Genomic DNA, 17,186 nt, shown 5'->3' on the forward strand with positions numbered 1-17,186 from the left:
GGGAGCTATGGTTTTTCTCAGGAGTTGAAAGAACAGCCTTCAGTTGCAGGGCATGTGGGTTTAGGGCCATGGAGGTCAAAATACCTGGTGAACTCCGGGGCTGGCAGCCAGGAATCCAGGTCGGTTCTGGCCAGCGGTTGAGTGAGGAGTGTGTCTGGGTGCTGGGTGCCATGAATCTTTGGTAACTGGTGAAAGCCTCCAACTTAGCAGCAATAGATCTATTTCATTTCTAGGCAAACAGGAACTCTTGAGAAAAGGAAATCCTGGTACAAACCTGCAGGTAATCGGGGTGGGAGTGGGAAGGGGGAGTGTGCAGTAAGTAAAGGAAGGTAGTAGCCAAAAGACAGTCCCTGTGCTGGAGACTGAAATGATCTAGTCTTGTGAGACTGGGAGAGGGAAGGCTTGCTACTTGCATGTTTGGAACTTGGAAATTCCTTTATGTTGTTCATTGGTGTGTGTGTAGTTACTTTGCCCATGTGTCTTTGACCATAAGGAAAAATGAATCTATTTTGATAGATAACTCTCATCACCACTGGTATGGTAGTGTGGTCACTAGCATTCCCTTCTTATAGAGGGTTATATATAGTTTTAAAAAGCAGTGGAAGGTTGCTGTAGCAGGGTTGAGCAAATAAGAGTGGTGTTATGAGCAACATGATGTGTCGTGTGGTGGGATTTTCCTTGAATCTGAAGCCCAGCGTATATATTTTTATCTCCAGTGTCTGGTGTAGTGCCTGGTAAACAATAGGTCTTTGATTGAATTGGTGGATGAATAAATCCCTAAAATTCACCCTTTTTAAAGCCCGACCCTGATGATTACTTCAAACTCGTGGACCAGAGAAGAACCCTTGAGACTAACTTCATTTTGGGTGTCAAACAAAGCCAGAATTATCGAGGTGACCTCTAGGTTCTGGTACAGATTTGTAGTCACTAGTTTGACATAGTTGATGGTTGCTGATGAGGGTAAGAATTTGGGGCCTTAACAGGTAGAAAATAACTGACTTTTGCTTGATCCCACATGTTTTGCAAGGAGAAAGCCGAGATGATGGGCAAGAAGAAGCAGTTGGTCTTGGTGTACTGATGAATAGCAGAATTTGTAGATTTGATGAATATTGCTTAAAAACCTACGATGTTTTAGTCCTGCTTCTTGTACCTTTACACACATAAGTATTCCTGCATAAGAGATGAATGATGGGTACCCAAAAGAGTTGTGTGGAATGGATGTACAGATAAGTGAAGTCATATGTACTTTTGCTGGACATAGCTTTCTTATTTCTTTATCTACCTATTTGTGTCCTAGCATTTGAAATGACTAATTCTGTCTCATGTAGGCATAGGTATCTATTTTGGACTCAAATTACCTCATAAGGCTTCTCATTGTACTCTCAGGATGATTCTGAACAGTTGGCATTGTATCATCATGTCCTCAGTAGTTCTTATTTCAAGTGTCCTGTCATTATATTTCGTCCTTTTACCTCCCTCTTCTCCCCAGAATTGGAGGCCTTCTTTTTTCATATTCAATTACTGTTTTAATTTTTCAATGTTTAAAAAAAATTACTGACTGCTAACTGCACAGTCACCCCTCGGTATCTGCGGGGGTTGGTACTAAAATCCGCAGACGCTCAAGTCCCTTAAATGAAGTTGTGCAGTACTTGCATATAACCCCCCACACCCTCCTGTATGCTTTAAATCACTCGATTACTTATGATGCCGTGTAAGTGCTGTGTAAAATGTTGCTGCAGCACAGTGAATCCAAGTTTGCTGTTTGGAACTTTATGGAATTTTCCCCACATGTTTTGGATCTGCATTTGGTTGAATCCACAAATGCGGAACCCACGATACTGAGGGCTGACCATACAGTAGTGAACCATACCAGTCACTAGGACCATAGCGAGACACGGCCTTCCTCCTCCAGAAGCTTGTAGGCATGTGTGTGCATCACCAGTGAGACACTGTGGTATGTGTAGCACAACACAGAGCGAACACAAGGTTCCGTGCTGTTCTAGAGAGAGACTGGTTATAATAGGGTCGAGGTGGGCAGAGCAGGCTTTGCGGTGGACGTCGTACCTTTACTTCCCGGTATCCTTTTGTCACATTACATTCTGGAAGCAAAATTGATCAAACCCTCAGAAGATCTACCGATTTGTCATCAAATCTTTCCATGCTAAAAGAAGCTTCCTTGGAGAAACTAGTCTTTGCTAGTTAATCCCATCAATAGAAAAACCTGCATTTCAGAACAATCAGTGAATTCAAAACAGAACATGCTTTGTTTAGAGGAAATCTGTAGTCTCTAGAAATTGGTCAGGTTCTGTCATTTACAGCAGTGTATGGCTGAGCTGCTTTTCTGTGTAAACAACAAATAATGGTTGAAGGGATTTTAATATCGGAGGGATAGACTCAAACCCAAGACAGGGTGGTCTACTCATACATCTTAATGCACTTAGACAATGTAGTATTTTGGCTGTTTTGAAACAGCTTTGTGAATTACAGAGACAAGACTGAAAACAAAATCATCCATATTCTCCATAAAGAGTAAGTTTGCGTTTCTTGAAGCCTATAAAATCTTCTACCTTATGTTAAAATGCACAGAATCCTCTCCTATAAAGAAACAAACTTTGAACAACAAATTTTTAGCTTGAGATTTTAATTTTATTTATTTATTTATTTATTTATGGCTGTGTTGGGTCTTAGTCTCTGTGCGAGGGCTTTCTCTAGTTGCGGCAAGTGGGGGCCACTCTTCATCGCGGTGCGCGGGCCTCTCACTATCGCGGCCTCTCTTGTTGCGGAGCACAGGCTCCAGACGCGCAGGCTCAGTAGTTGTGGCTCACGGGCCCAGTTTCTCCGTGGCATGTGGGATCTTCCCAGACCAGGGCTCGAACCCGAGTCCTCTGCATTAGCAGGCAGATTCTCAACCACTGCGCCACCAGGGAAGCCCAGCTTGAGAGTTTAAAAGGTGAAAGAAGACACCTAGGAAGAAAAGCCTAGAGCCATTTTTGAATCAAAAAGAAAATTCAGGAGAATCAAAATCTTTTATTTTTGTTCCATGACTTAATAATTCAATTGTACTGTTCTTTCCCCAAAACAAATAGATATAAACAATGATTGCAGTAGTTAAATAGGCACTTCTCCCTTTAAAAATCTTTAACAGCTTTAGGATCAAATTACTTCCAAATTTAACTTGATTAATTTCTGAATAAGAAATGACACTTTAAAATGAATTTCTTGCATTCTAGAGAGTATTATAAACCACTAAAAAACAAGAGAGGGAAACTGCGTTGTTTTAAAGCATGCTGGAATAAATATTTTGCATGTCACTAACAGACAATAACGTTTGGAAGATTTGGAGATGATCTCTACTTCAAACAGATGCTAAGAAATATGAAAATATATAGAGTTTTGCTGTATTTAAGATCATCATTATCTAAAAACCGCTTGGCTTTTGTTGTTCCAGAGAGCACAGTCAGATGAACTGGAAAAAATTGAAAAACACGGCCGGTCCTCCAAAGACAAGGAAAACACCAAATCTCTGGACAAACCTGAGCAGTAAGCAGGGCTTCGGCCCCGCGGGCGGCGTCCAGGCCACGGGGGGCTCTTTCCATTCAGAAAATGAAGTATCTTCTGTGCATCAGTATCATGAATGATGTGAGGATGAACGTGTTTATGTGCATCATCTTTTTCCTCTTAACTTGGCTTTATTTCCTTAGGTTCCTTTATGAACTGTCACTAATCCCCAACTTTTCAGAGCGAGTCTTTTGCATCCTGTTTCAGTCCACATTTTCAGAAAGCATTTGCTCAATTCGGCGCAAACTGGAGCTGCTACAGAAGTTGTGTGAGGTGGGTGTTTGTCCATGGGGGGCTGACGCTTGGGTTCTGATATTTAATTGTGTTCAGTCATGTTCGTATTTCAAACAAGTTGTCTTTTATTTACCATAAGTACTCATAAAATTTGAAAGAGAGCAGTCCCACCAAAGAGAATGTATGATGACTGAGCATCAAGGTCAAAGCAAATGTGCAGGAGGGCGAGTGGACCCGGGACAGCGCTGCTGGGGCACGGTCACTGGGCGTCCACCCCCTCAGGCTTCTGTCCCCCTGCTTTCGCCAAAGCACAGTCTTCCCTTGTCACGGGCCTCTCCCTCCATCAGACTGCCAGCCAAAAGCCACGTGAAGGCGTTTTCTTTATTTTCCTCCATTTTGGGGAGGGCCCCTCAACAAATTGTTAGTGATTCAAACCAAATGCTTCAGGAACAGCTGTATGACTCGACAGAAGATAAATATTCTTCTGAAAACAAAGAACAAAGGCTTGGCAGAAATTACCAATATTAACATTTAAAACAATTTGTCAAAAAAGCACCATTCTTCCTGGCTATGGTAAATCATTTTGAAAAGTAGTAAGATGTCATGAAAGATGCATTTTCAGAGGAAGTGATGTACAAATTCAACTTAAACTGTGTGTTTTGGAAGAAGTGAGTGTGAACCTTTCAGGGATAAATCTAAATTTGGAAATTAAACTTTATAACTACGTTTTGGTAGTTACACCTTATGCCAAAAATTTGTGTTGCACAGAGGCAGATACAGTTAGGCCGATGGCAGTGATATTATTTTGTGGTGGTTCTCATATCACAGCCATATTTGTTTTCCATGCAGTTACATCACAGAAATGACCTAGGCTGGTACATCTCAGCTACAGAAGCACAACCTGCATGCTTGTGGGTGGTGCAACTTTTTCTAAGTTATCTTTGGAGACACTGCTCTTAAATATACTAAAATGGGCACTGAAGAAGTTTGGTTGTGACCCCAAATTATTAGTATAGTATGAATATCTGCCACTGACTTAAGATAATTCAGACAATACTGTGAGTGAGAGATTCTTCTTTATCCTGTTTTACAGACATTAAAAAATGGCTCAGGGGTCATGCAGGTTTTGGGTTTGGTTCTTGCCTTTGGCAACTACATGAATGGTGGAAATAAGACTCGGGGACAGGCAGACGGTTTCGGGTTAGACATCCTCCCAAAGCTGAAAGACGTCAAAAGCAGTGTAAGTATTTTGGGTGAGTGAATGTAGCACACTGAGGACTGGACATCTTGTTGAGTAATAAGTTTGACTGTAAACCAGTGTGATAAATATTTACGTCCCAAGGTCAAAATTTCCTTTGTGTTCTGAGCTAGATAAAAGTAGTGGCCACCAAATATTTGTGATCTAGAGAAGAAGAATGTTTCCTAAAGTGAGTAATTTTGAATCCTCTGTCTAATGAATAATTGAGAAGACAATATTTTAAAATAAAAATAATTATTTTTTACTATCTTCCCCATGTCTGCTAATATTTATCTTTTTGCATCTGAGGACTAGTTGATTTCTATAAATTAAACAGTGTATCCCATCACTTTCTTCTTCTCTCCATGTTAAGCAATGGAGGCCAACAGGCCCATGTTTTAAAAACAAAACAAAGACGAGTGAAAGTAGTTCATAAATAAAATTTAAAAGATGATCCTCTTTTTCTCTATATCATCCTCTCCTTGATACTGGTATATATGGGAACATCTAAGCCCTTTTGCAAACCTAATTATTATTTTTTATTCTACTTCTGTAGTTGTGTTTGTTTAAAATTAACATCTAAGAGATTATGAGAGTGTCAATAGAAATATAACATCAGGGGAACCACCACAGTGGTCAGAGTTAAAGTCTGACATTGTAAACTTAGAAAATAATAGAATTCTGTTTCTCTGATAAAAGAATCTTCACAAAGAACTATATGATGAAGGAAATTATGAAGGAAATGTTTTTAAAATATTGAGTTTAAGTGAACAATTGGCCTATAAAAATAAAAGTACAGAGAATTGGCCCTCCTAGATAAGGCAATAATCTCCCTGATAGGAGGGAGATACTTTTTTTGCTTTTCTCTGCCAGTCAACAGCTCACTGGTTTATTCACTCATATCCACTCATATGTTCATTGAACATTCCTTCATCTGGCTTCTATGAAATGCCAGACAGTGTGCTTTTCCATAATTGGGAAAAACATAGTCCTTGCTTGGAACACCAACAGCATATAATTTTTGTGATTTTTATGGTTATATTTCTTCAAATGCTGTTTTATTTGTATGATATACATTTTCATAGGAACCTCCAATATGTCAACATGATAAATCATTTATTCAAAAACAAAAGCTTTTTTTCTAAACACATAGTAGTTTTTGAATAGTTCTTACAGCTGATTGTTGGATTGAAACAAGTAGTTTTTGCAAATAACATTGGAATACAAATAGCATCAATATAATGTTACTTATCAAAATGAATCTGAAATAGATTCTGATGATCATAATTATATATGAATAAGGGATTTTTTGTATTGATTGATATATCTTATTCAATCCTCCTATAAGTTAAATTTCATTAGTTTAAATAATTAAGGAATAATCTGGAAAAAATAATCAAGAAGCAAGTTTTTAAAAATAATTTCACTTGCATTCTCACAAGAGCTATATGCAAAGTCTATTTGGTTCTTTCTGTATAAAATAAAGATAACTATATCTATATAGTTATATAGACCTGCATGGATGGAGCTGTTCCTTGGATCAGTCAGAATTAACTTCTGCTCAGCATGCCTGTCAGCAGGCATTTAATAAGTGTTTTGTTAATTGATTCAGGTATTGCTGATCATTTCACTGATTTGCAAGTTAGGAAAGACAAAGGAAGTCAGTTGCTTAAATCATTTTACAAGCAATCCTGTTTCTAAGAAATGTATTACTTTTATTATTATAGTTATATATTTCCTTGTAATATATGTATATAGAAGTATATATGGGGAGTCTAATAGAAATATTATCATGTCATGTCAAACTTGATTATAAAGGGATGTTGTTCTTTTATTATCAATGGGGGAAAAATCATGGTTAGATTGAACATTCCAGGAAACAAAGTTTGTATTATAGGGTGTGTTTTTAAAATATGTATTTGGTTTCACACATTCAGATTATCTAATACTAATTTTGAGCAATGAAAAAAATTAAAAATTAATTCCTCTAAATATTCCAGAAAGAAGGTGGAAAGCTCTTCTTTGAAGATTGTTAGATATGAAACATTTTTTTTGAACTACATACATTACATTATTTATAGCTGCATGGATATTAATTCCTAAATCTCAGTTGCTGACATAATTTATAATATGCATCTGCATTTTTAAAGCTCCAGCTTACTTGAAATAATACTTAACTTAAACTTTCTTAATCTACATACTAACAAGCCTCAATCAAACTTCCTGTTGGAGTGGTCCCTGTTGGTCCAGCCATGCAGAAATGCTGGTGATATTTAGTCATTTCAGTTTAGATAGTAGTTATACCTTTCAATAATAAAACATAAAATTAATGAACTAATTGTCTGGTCGAGGAGGGTGAAAACAGAAAGGTGTGTACATCTGAGACCCTACCCTGAAACAGCTGTGCTTCCACGTGGGGCTTAGGTGGGAACAGTGGGGAAAACAAGACCGTCTGGACCGTTAAAGTAAGAAGAAACAGAGAACTTCACCTTTCATCCCAAATATTCTCATCTACATGTGTGGATTTACTGGAGTGAATTTAATTTAACATTGTATATTTAATAATTTAAAAAATATATTTCTACTCACTTTGGTCTCTCTGCCTAGGACAATAGCAGAAGCCTTTTGTCATATATCGTGTCCTATTATCTTCGCAATTTCGATGAGGTGAGACAGTTTTTACATAGAGTCACGTATTGTTATTCCTCATTGTTGAGCGATTTGGCCGTGTTTGTCTTCATTTTGTCATTGCTGCTGTTGTTCAGTCCTCATTCATTTAAGCGTTCTGTGCTTCCTGCTGATTAGGATGCTGGGAAGGAACAGTGTGTGTTTCCACTGCCGGAACCCCAGGACCTCTTTCAGGCCTCGCAGATGAAGTTTGAAGATTTTCAAAAAGACCTCAGAAAACTCAAGAAAGACCTGAGAGGTAACCTGCAATGTTAAAGAAACTCATGGTTTTTATTTATGCTTTTTTAATGAGGACAGAGTTTTCAGTGTTTTTAAAGAAAGTAAAATCTTTTACATCCATGTAAACATTTGTGTGTGTGTGTGGCAAAAGAAAAGTTTTACCAATAATCTTATTCTTTTGTTGTTTAAAAAGTTATGTGTATTAGAAATTTAGTTATTGAATAGCATCTTGGTTATTTGAATAGCAGCCTCTTTCATGAGGGGCAAATTTGACTGTCTTGCTTTCACTTTATAGCCAAGAACATTTGTACATTTATCATGTCGTTGTTAAAAGATACATATTCCCTCCCACCCACCCTTGCTATACTTGTCCGAGATATTGTGGCGTGTAAACTTTCCTGGGAAGAAAACATCTTTTTTCACATATTTGGTCAAAAAACATGTGCATGTGTCATGCTTTTTTGTTAGTTGAGAAGCCTTATATCAAATCGTTTTGAAGAGAGTTTGAAATTCTTCAAAATGGTAAATTTAAAGAAAAGCACAAAAGCAAGTAGTTTACAGTTTTTTTTTATTTTTGTAGATAAAATCCCTTTCATCCCCTTCCCCTGCCTTTTTTAATGAAGTACAATTGGGTTACAATATTATATTAGTTTCAGGTGTACAACAATATATCTTCATCTATTATGTACCGAAGTTATTACAGTATTATTGACTTTATTCCCTATGCTGTACCTTACATCCTTGTGACTTATTAATAACTGCCAGTTTGTACCCCTTAATCCCCTTCACCTATTTCACTCATCCCTTTTACCTTCTTTTCACGAGGTTTCTTCTTGCTGTGAAGTTGAGAACACCTCAGCTGTCAATTTAAGCATCTTTCTAACTCTTTAAGCACAGACAGAGATGGAGTAAGTTTATGTGAGATTTTCATTTCATGTTGTATCACTATACGAGAAGAGGCTTGGTTACCCCAGAAACCAAAAAGATGACAAAACTTTTTAAGAGATTCTATCCCAGTGTTGAAATGTTTATCTAAAGATACTGATCTGTAATCAAATTTATGGAGTTGTTATGTTCTGGTCACAGATAAGTTTATATGGATTTAAATCAACATAGTAACGTTATATAATTTGCCCGTAGTTCCTAAATACTTAACATTTATTATGGGCCTGATGCATGAAAGGCCTTTGCTAGGTGCTGTGGGTACCAGAGATGCAATCGTCACTGTCAAGGAGGGGTGAAGTCCTGCTGTTTAGATGCTCCCCTGAGAGCATCGAATACGGGTGCTCATGGATAGAGCCCAAGAATGACTGCCTGTTTTTAAATAAATAACAATTAAAACTATGTTACAATTGTGTAATGCTACATTACTATGTATTTAAGTATGATATCTTAAAGGAATACACAACCCAAACCATTCATGTGTAGTATTTATCATACTTCAAAATACCAGGTATACTTCAAGATACCAGGTATCTTGGTTTGCTTATGAAATTCTCCTTCTTCTTCTTCTTTTTTTCTCCTTCTCCTTCTTGTTCTTGTTCTTCTTCTTCTTCTTCTTTCTTCTTCTCCTCCTCCTCCTTCTTCTTCCTCTTCTTTTCTCTCTCTCTCTCTCTCATGTGGTGTTGGGCATTTCTGGGGTTTCTGGAAAATACTTAACATTTTGACCACTTCAGTCTTGCAAAGCAGGATTTCATAGTTTACACATGATTTTATAAACAGGTGGAATGGTGATCTCATGAACAGTGGATTTATGTTGACTTTGGTTGGTGCTTCCCTTTGGAATGTTTTCTCATTCAGTTTTCATATCTACATGCTTTCTCACTATAGTTACATGAGGTCATGAAAATGGCAGATTCTCACAAGATGCAGAGCTAAAAAGAGAAATTTTTTTTTGAGAGGTGTTATTTTGGATATAATTACCTTAAAATAATGTTCACTTTGATAAATGTAGCCAAATAATGATTCCTTTCAAGTGACCAAATTAGGTAATTCATTTCAGAAGATTCAAATAGCCTGTCCACTTTTTTTTTTCAGAAGCAAGATTTTTTAAGAAAACTTAGAAAATGATATAATATATGTAAAAAGTTTTCACAATATTTTCAGTATAATAAGTATCCAAAAATATTAGCTATTTATAATGAGGAAAAAATAGAATAAACAGTGTGACTAGTTTGATAAAGACAGATAAGCTATAACCATTCAGTCACTCATCTTCTGGCTCTGTCACGGTTTCTGCCTCTGCTTCTAGACTTAATTTTCATTTCAAAAGAAAGACCAAGAAATAATGCGTTATGGCTCAGACAACTGAACCTCATTTTAGCATTTCGTAAGAGCACCCATTGTGTTTGGTGTCTGTACTTGTTCCCAAGATTCCTGCAGCTCCTTGGAGCTCCCCTGCCTGTCCAAGCTCAGTGACAGGTAGCTTTTGTTCTCTCCTGGCCGTTAGCAGCTTCTCTTTTTTTTTTTTTTTTTAACATTTGAGACAGTTTTTATTAAATATACAAAAGCAAAATAAAGCAAAATAAAGCAAGCAAGCTCTAAGAAGGCAGGACGACATAAGGGCATTGTCTTTGGATGGTGTACAGCACGATTAAGTTTAACTTAGATTTTAACAAATAATGAGCACAGATGGCTCACTACATTTTGTTTCCCTTAGTAGTTTTAAGATCTACCTAGTCATGAATTTATTATTTAAGAAATTTTTCTTCTCCAGAATATAAGAACATGATAACCAAAGAAATTTATTTAGGAAAGCACTGTACGATAAAATTTAACTTATTCATTCTTTTCCATGTCAAGATGTTCTCCACATCTTCCACAATGTGCATAGTCTGTCGTACAGAGTGAAGTAAGTCAGAAAGAGAAAAACAAATACAGTATGCTAGCACATATATATGGAATCTAAGGAGAAAAAAAAAAAGAAAGTCATGAAGAACCTAGTGGCAAGACGGGAATAAAGACACAGACCTACTAGAGAATGAACTTGAGGATATGGGGAGAGGGAAGGGTAAGATATGACAAAGTGACAGAGTGGCATGGACATATATACACTACCAAACGTAAAATAGATAGCTAGTGGGAAGCAGCCGCATAGCACAGGGAGATCAGCTCGTGCTTTGTGACCACCTAGAGGGGTGGGATAAGGAGGGTGGGAGGGAGGGAGATGCAAGAGGGAGGAGATATGGGAACATATGTATATGTATAACTGATTCACTTTGTTATAAAGCAGAAACTAACACACCATTGTAAAGCAATTATACTCCAATAAAGATGTTAAAAAAATAAAAATAAAAAAAATAAAACTAATGTAGGGTAAAACCTTCACTCCAATCCCACAGATCACCTTATGTGGTTAATACTATTTTCCAAAAACAAGCAGAACAAGAAGCAGAGTTGTTTACTCCTTTTAGACATTTAGCTTTAAAACAATTAATTTTAATCAAAGTAAAATTGTTCTAAGAAAGCTATTCAACATATCCAGAAATAGAACCCCATTTTCTCTCTTTGCATTGCCCCAGAGTATTAGTTCAGAACCATCTGCTAAGCTATAATACTAGTGCCAGAGACTCATTAGCTACTGGTCTCACCACAGGGCAATTGCTGGTTTGAGCAAAAGAGCTTAAATTATTTGAGATTAACATTATTAGTAGCCTCCCAAAAGGATGACTACGAATACTTTCATTCACAATGCTAGACAAGGTATAGGTATTTCTATCTTTCCCCTTTGAAAAGAGTATTGTTTTAAAATATTTTGGCTGTCAAAACTTGTAGCAGCTTCTCTGGATGCCAAGTGATGGCTTCTGTTCCAGTTCCTTTCTTGGGTCGAAACAGTTCCACTCGCCACATGACACAATTCCGCATGCACTGAGCATGGAGTAATTAAGTTCCTGGGACTGGGCAAAAATGTTCTCACACACATTCCTCCCTGTATCCTCTACCCTCCCCCACCTTCAGTATCTGACTTGAAAGTGTTTAAAATTCATTACCTATATCTTTCACAGACGTTGAAATAATGTCTCTGTCCAGACATATTTAGGAAAAATCAGTCCTTAAACTTGTTTGTATTGATTTATATTTGTTTGTAACAATTGTATTTATCATTGTAAATTTCTGATTTTATTTATTTTTGTTCAAGGAAAGAAAAAATGATGTTATAAACTTAATTAAAATGCAACCAATAGCTTTTTAAAAATAGTTTTTTATTATGATTTTAAAATGAATATCAGTTCAGCATGGAACATCAGAACATTGAAAATGCAAACAGGAAAATACATTTATGTATGTCAGTGTAAATAAGCAATAAACAATTTACAATAGGAACAGAAAACAATTTTATCTGAGCCAAACTGAGGGCTATAGCCTGGGAGACAAAAAGTCAAGAAGCACTTCAACTGTGTTTTGCTGGACTACAAAATGGGGAACTGCAAAATTATGTAATTTGTTTGTCAAGAATTAGGATTGGAGGTGCAAGAAATAAGGGTGATTGTTAAGCAAGGACCCACAGGGTCCGAAATGGTTGCTTAGTTACAAGGGGAAACCTTGAGACCATAAGGTTGGCAGCTGTCAGCAGATACTATTTTGAGAATGACTGCTGGTGTCCTTGAGTTTGATACAGTGCAGAAAATTCAAGTTCTTGGGATTTCCCTGGTGGCCCAGTGGTTAAGAATCCGCCTGCCAATGTAGGGGACATGGGTTCGAGCCCTGGTGCGGGAAGATCCCATGTGCCGCAGAGCAATTAAGCCCATGTGCCACAACTACTGAGCCTATGCTCTAGAGCCCATGAACCACAACTACTGTGCCCACGTGCCACAACTGCTGAAGCCCGTGTGCCTAGAGCCTGTGCTCTGCAACAAGAGAAGCCACCACAGTGAGAGCCTGCACACTGCAGTGAAGGGTAGCCCCAGCTCGCCACAACTAGAGAAAGCCTGCCCACAGCAAGGAAGACCCAACACAGCCAAAAATAGATAAATAAGTGAATTAATTAATTAACTTAAAAAAAGAAAATTCAAGTTCTCAGTAATACAGGAACATGTCTGAAACTATACCTACAATGACACTAATGAAAGAAATTGAAGACAACACAAACAGGTGGAAAGATATACCAGATTCTTGGATTGGAAGAATTAACATTGTTAAAATGACCATACTATTGAAGTCAATCTACAGATTCAATGTAATCCCTATCAAAATACCAAGGGCATTTTTCACAGAACTAGGGCAAATAATTTTAAAATTTGTATGGAAACACAAAAGACCCCAAATAGCCAAAACAATCTTGAAAAAGAAGAACAGAACTGGAGGAATCATGCTCCCTGACTTCAGACTATACTACAAAGCTACGGTATTCAAATCAGGATGGTACTGGCACAAAATCAGAAATATAGATCAATGGCACAGGATAGAAAGCCCAGAAATAAACCCATGCATGTATGGTCAATTAATCTACAACAAAGGAGGAAAGAATATACAATAGAGAAAAGACAGTCTCTTCAATAACTGGTACTGGGAAAACTAGACAGCTACATATAAAAGAATGAAATTAGACCATTCTCTAACACCATCTACAGAAATAAACTCAAAATCAGTTAAAGGCCTATATGTAAGACCAGAAACCATAACACTCCTAGAGGAAAACATAGGCAGAACACTCTGACATAAATTGTAACAATATTTATTTTTGGATCTGTCTCCTAAAGCAAAGGAAATAAAAGCAAAAATAAACAAATGGGACCTAATTAGACTTAAAAGCTTTTGCACAACAAAGGAAACTATCAATAAAATGAAAAGACATCTTACGGTATGGGAGAAAATATTTGCAAATGATATGACCAGTAAGGGGTTAATATCCAAATTATATTAACAGGGACTTCCCTGGTGGTACAGTGGTTAAGAATCCACCTGCCAATGCAGGGGACATGGGTTCGAACCCTAGTCCAGGAAGATCCCACATGCCACAGAGCAACTAAGCCTGTGTGCCACAACTACTGAGCCTGCACTCTAGAGCCCAGGAGCCACAACTACTGAGCTCGCATGCCACAACTACTGAAACCTGTGTGCCTAGAGCCTGTGCTCTACAACAAGAGAAGCCACCGCATTGAGAAGCCCACGCACTGCAATGAAGAGTAACCCCTGCTCACCGCAACTAGAGAAAGCCTGCACACAACAATGAAGACCCAACACAGCCAAAAATAAATAAATTTATTTTTAAAAAATTATAATAATAGCTCATACAACTCAACATCAAAGAAAACAAACCACCTGATTAAAAAGTGGGCAGAAGACCTGGAAAGACATATTTCCAAAGAGGACATACAGATGGCCAACAGGCACATGAAAAGATGCTCAACATTGCTAATCATCAGGGAAATACAAATCAAAACCACAATGAGATGCAATCTCACACCTGTCAGAATGGCTGTCGTCAAAAAGAACACAACAGATATTGGCAAGAATATGGGGAAAAGAGAACTCTCATTCATTGTTGGTGGGAATGTAAATTGGTGCAGACACTGGAAAACAGTATAGAGGTTTCTCAAAAAACTAAAACTAAAACTACCATAGGATCCAGCAATTCCATTTCTGAGTATATATCTGAAAAAAAGAAAACAAAAACACAAATTTGAAAAGATACATGCTCACCAATATTCATAGCAACATTATCTACAATTATCAAGATATGGAAGCAACCTAAATGTCCATCAACAGAGGAATGGATAAAGAAGATGAGTGGAATCCTACTCAGCCATAAGAAAGAATGAAATTTTTCCATTTGCAACAACATGGATGGAATTGGGGGTTATTATGCAGAGTGAAAAAAAGTCATACAGAAAGACAAATAATGTATGATATCACTTATATGTGGAAACTATAAAATACTATAAACTAGTGAATATAATTTAAAAACAGGGACTTCCCTGGTGGCGCAGTGGTAAAGAATCCACCTGCCAATGCAGGGGACATGGGTTCAATCCCTGGTCCAGTAAAATCCCACATGATGCAGAGCAACTAAGCCTGTGTGCCACAACTACTGAGCCTGCACTCTAGAGCCCACAAGCCACAACTACTGAGCCCACATGCTGCAAGTACTGAAGCCCACATTCCTAGAGCCTGTGCTCCACAACAAGAGAAGCCACTGCAATGAGAAGTCTGTGCACCACAACAAAGAGTAGCCCCCACTCGCTGCAACTAGAGAAAGCCCATGTGCAGCAACAAAGACTCAACACAGCCAAAAATAAATAAATCAATAGAAGACATTAAAAAGAAAAAAAAAGGAGACTCACAGTTATAGAAACAAACTAGTGGTTACCAGTGAGAAGAGGGAAGGGGTAGGGGCAGAATAAGGGTGGGCGAGTGGTTGGTACAAACTATTATGTATAAAATAAGCTACAAGAATGTATTTTATAACACAGAGAATATAGCCAATATTTTATAGTAACTATGAATGGACTATAACCTTTAAAAATTGTGTGATACGTCAAAATTAGTGATGACCAGTAAGGAATATGTTTGAAAAAAAAGATAACATCCTAGTTTGTCACTATAAATGCCATTCCCATTGGGCTTCCCTGGTGGTGCAGTGGTTAAGAATCCACCTGCCAGTGAAGGGGACATGGGTTTGAGCCCTGGTCCAGGAAGATCCCACATGCCGCGGGGCAACTAAGCCCCTACGTCACAACTACTGAGCCTGCACTGTAGAGCCCATGAGCCACAACTACCGAAGCCTGCATGCCTAGAGCCCGTGCTCCACAACAAGAAAAGCCACCGCAATGAGAAGCCCACACACCACAATGAAGAGTAACCCCCGCTCCCTGCAACTAGAGAAAGCCCGCGTCCAGCAACGAAGTTGCAACGCAGCCAAAAATAAAAAATTAATTAATTAATTAATTTAAAAAAATGTCATTCCCACAATCTCAAGCATTGCCTCAGTGCTTCCTGAGACTGAGGAGGTGGGAGTTCTGTGTTCTTGTTGTGTGTTAGTAGCTGCACCTCTGGTGGTGTCTGGTGGTGGTAATTGTGCAGTCACAGTAATTGTAGAAAACATGATAGTTCTCTTACTGTGTATCCAGCAGTCCTCTGTGTATTTTACCTACGTAAAATCCTTTGATCTTCACAGTGAAGTAGACACTGTTATTAACTCTGTATTACAGACGAAGAGACTGAGGTACAGAGTGGGTAACTACTTCGCCAAAGACACACAGCTCGTAAGTGGAAGAGACAGGATGCAAACCCAGTCTCCAAAAACCATACTCTTAGCTCTTGGGCATCCTGCTTTTTTGTCTGCTACTGTTGCTGATAAAACTAAAGATAACAATAACAACAATGATGGTGAAAACTTACACGGACCTTAGCATGTACCAGGCCCAGTTCTAAGTGCTCTATGTGTATTAACTGACTTATTCTTTGTAACAACACCAGGAGGCAGGTTCTGTTGCTATTTGTGTATTACAGGTAAAGAGCCTGAGGCACAGAAAGGCTGACTACATTTTGAAAGTTACAGGTGTTATGTTTTATCTTTTTGTAGCCTGTACATTTTATCCTTTTGTATCCTGTACACTGGATTTGTCCATGGAAGTGCATCACTTGGGTATGGAGAGTGACAAAAAAAAATAGAGAATTCCTCTCATTGGAATGATTATTTAAGGAGCAAAACCCTTCATTTCAGTTTAAAACAGTGTTCACTTTCAAAATTCTTGTTGAAGAGTACACATGTGAAACATCTGTTTGTTTTGGCATTTAAAGTGGTGAGCTCAGTGAACGTAACTTATTCCACTGGTCGTAATGCTAAGTCTGCCACACCCAAACTAAGGTATTGTGGGGTTTGTGTGTGTGGTATCTCTGCCGCTTTCATTACTTTTAGATGATAAGGAACTATTTTGGCATTAATCTATGGATATTTAATTGTTAGGGATAGATTTTTCTGAAATCCATCTTTAGGATAGAATGATGCATGTGAATTATACACTTCTCTTAACATGCAGCTGGATCTGCTTGCCCACTGTTGGCAAGACTAGGATATTTGGAGCATTTTCCAGAAGCTGTAAAGGGTTTGTGTTCACTTGTCCCTCGTTCTTCCCATAGTCCACACCTTGCCTTTGCTGGACACTTGTTCTGGAACATGTGTGCTCACTGACCAAGATAGTAACAGATTCCTGGTCCACTTCCGTGATCTCTGACTTCCCATTCCGTCCTCACACTGTTACAGCTTTGTCCCTGGCACTGCTGAAACTGTTGCCACAATTTGCCAAAT

General features: G+C 38.0%; 1 protein-coding gene across 3 annotated transcripts in view; it reads left to right on the forward strand.

The window, feature by feature from the left end:
* Positions 1-17,186, forward strand: part of FMN2 (formin 2) — a 1,374,845-nt gene that overhangs the window by 1,264,309 nt on the left and 93,350 nt on the right. For 2 of the 3 annotated variants that reach the window (XM_082423440.1, XM_082423441.1), the window contains 5 exons: positions 3,449-3,540; positions 3,702-3,831; positions 4,886-5,032; positions 7,637-7,696; positions 7,835-7,955. In XM_082423440.1, coding sequence (XP_082279566.1) covers positions 3,449-3,540; positions 3,702-3,831; positions 4,886-5,032; positions 7,637-7,696; positions 7,835-7,955 — 550 coding nt within the window. Of the gene's footprint in view, positions 1-3,448; positions 3,640-3,701; positions 3,832-4,885; positions 5,033-7,636; positions 7,697-7,834; positions 7,956-17,186 lie in introns of those variants that run through there. The other variant, XR_014253056.1, reaches the window with a different exon arrangement.

Source organism: Balaenoptera physalus (genome assembly GCF_965194825.1).
Source record: "Balaenoptera physalus genome assembly, chromosome: 14".
Taxonomy (NCBI): domain Eukaryota; kingdom Metazoa; phylum Chordata; class Mammalia; order Artiodactyla; family Balaenopteridae; genus Balaenoptera; species Balaenoptera physalus.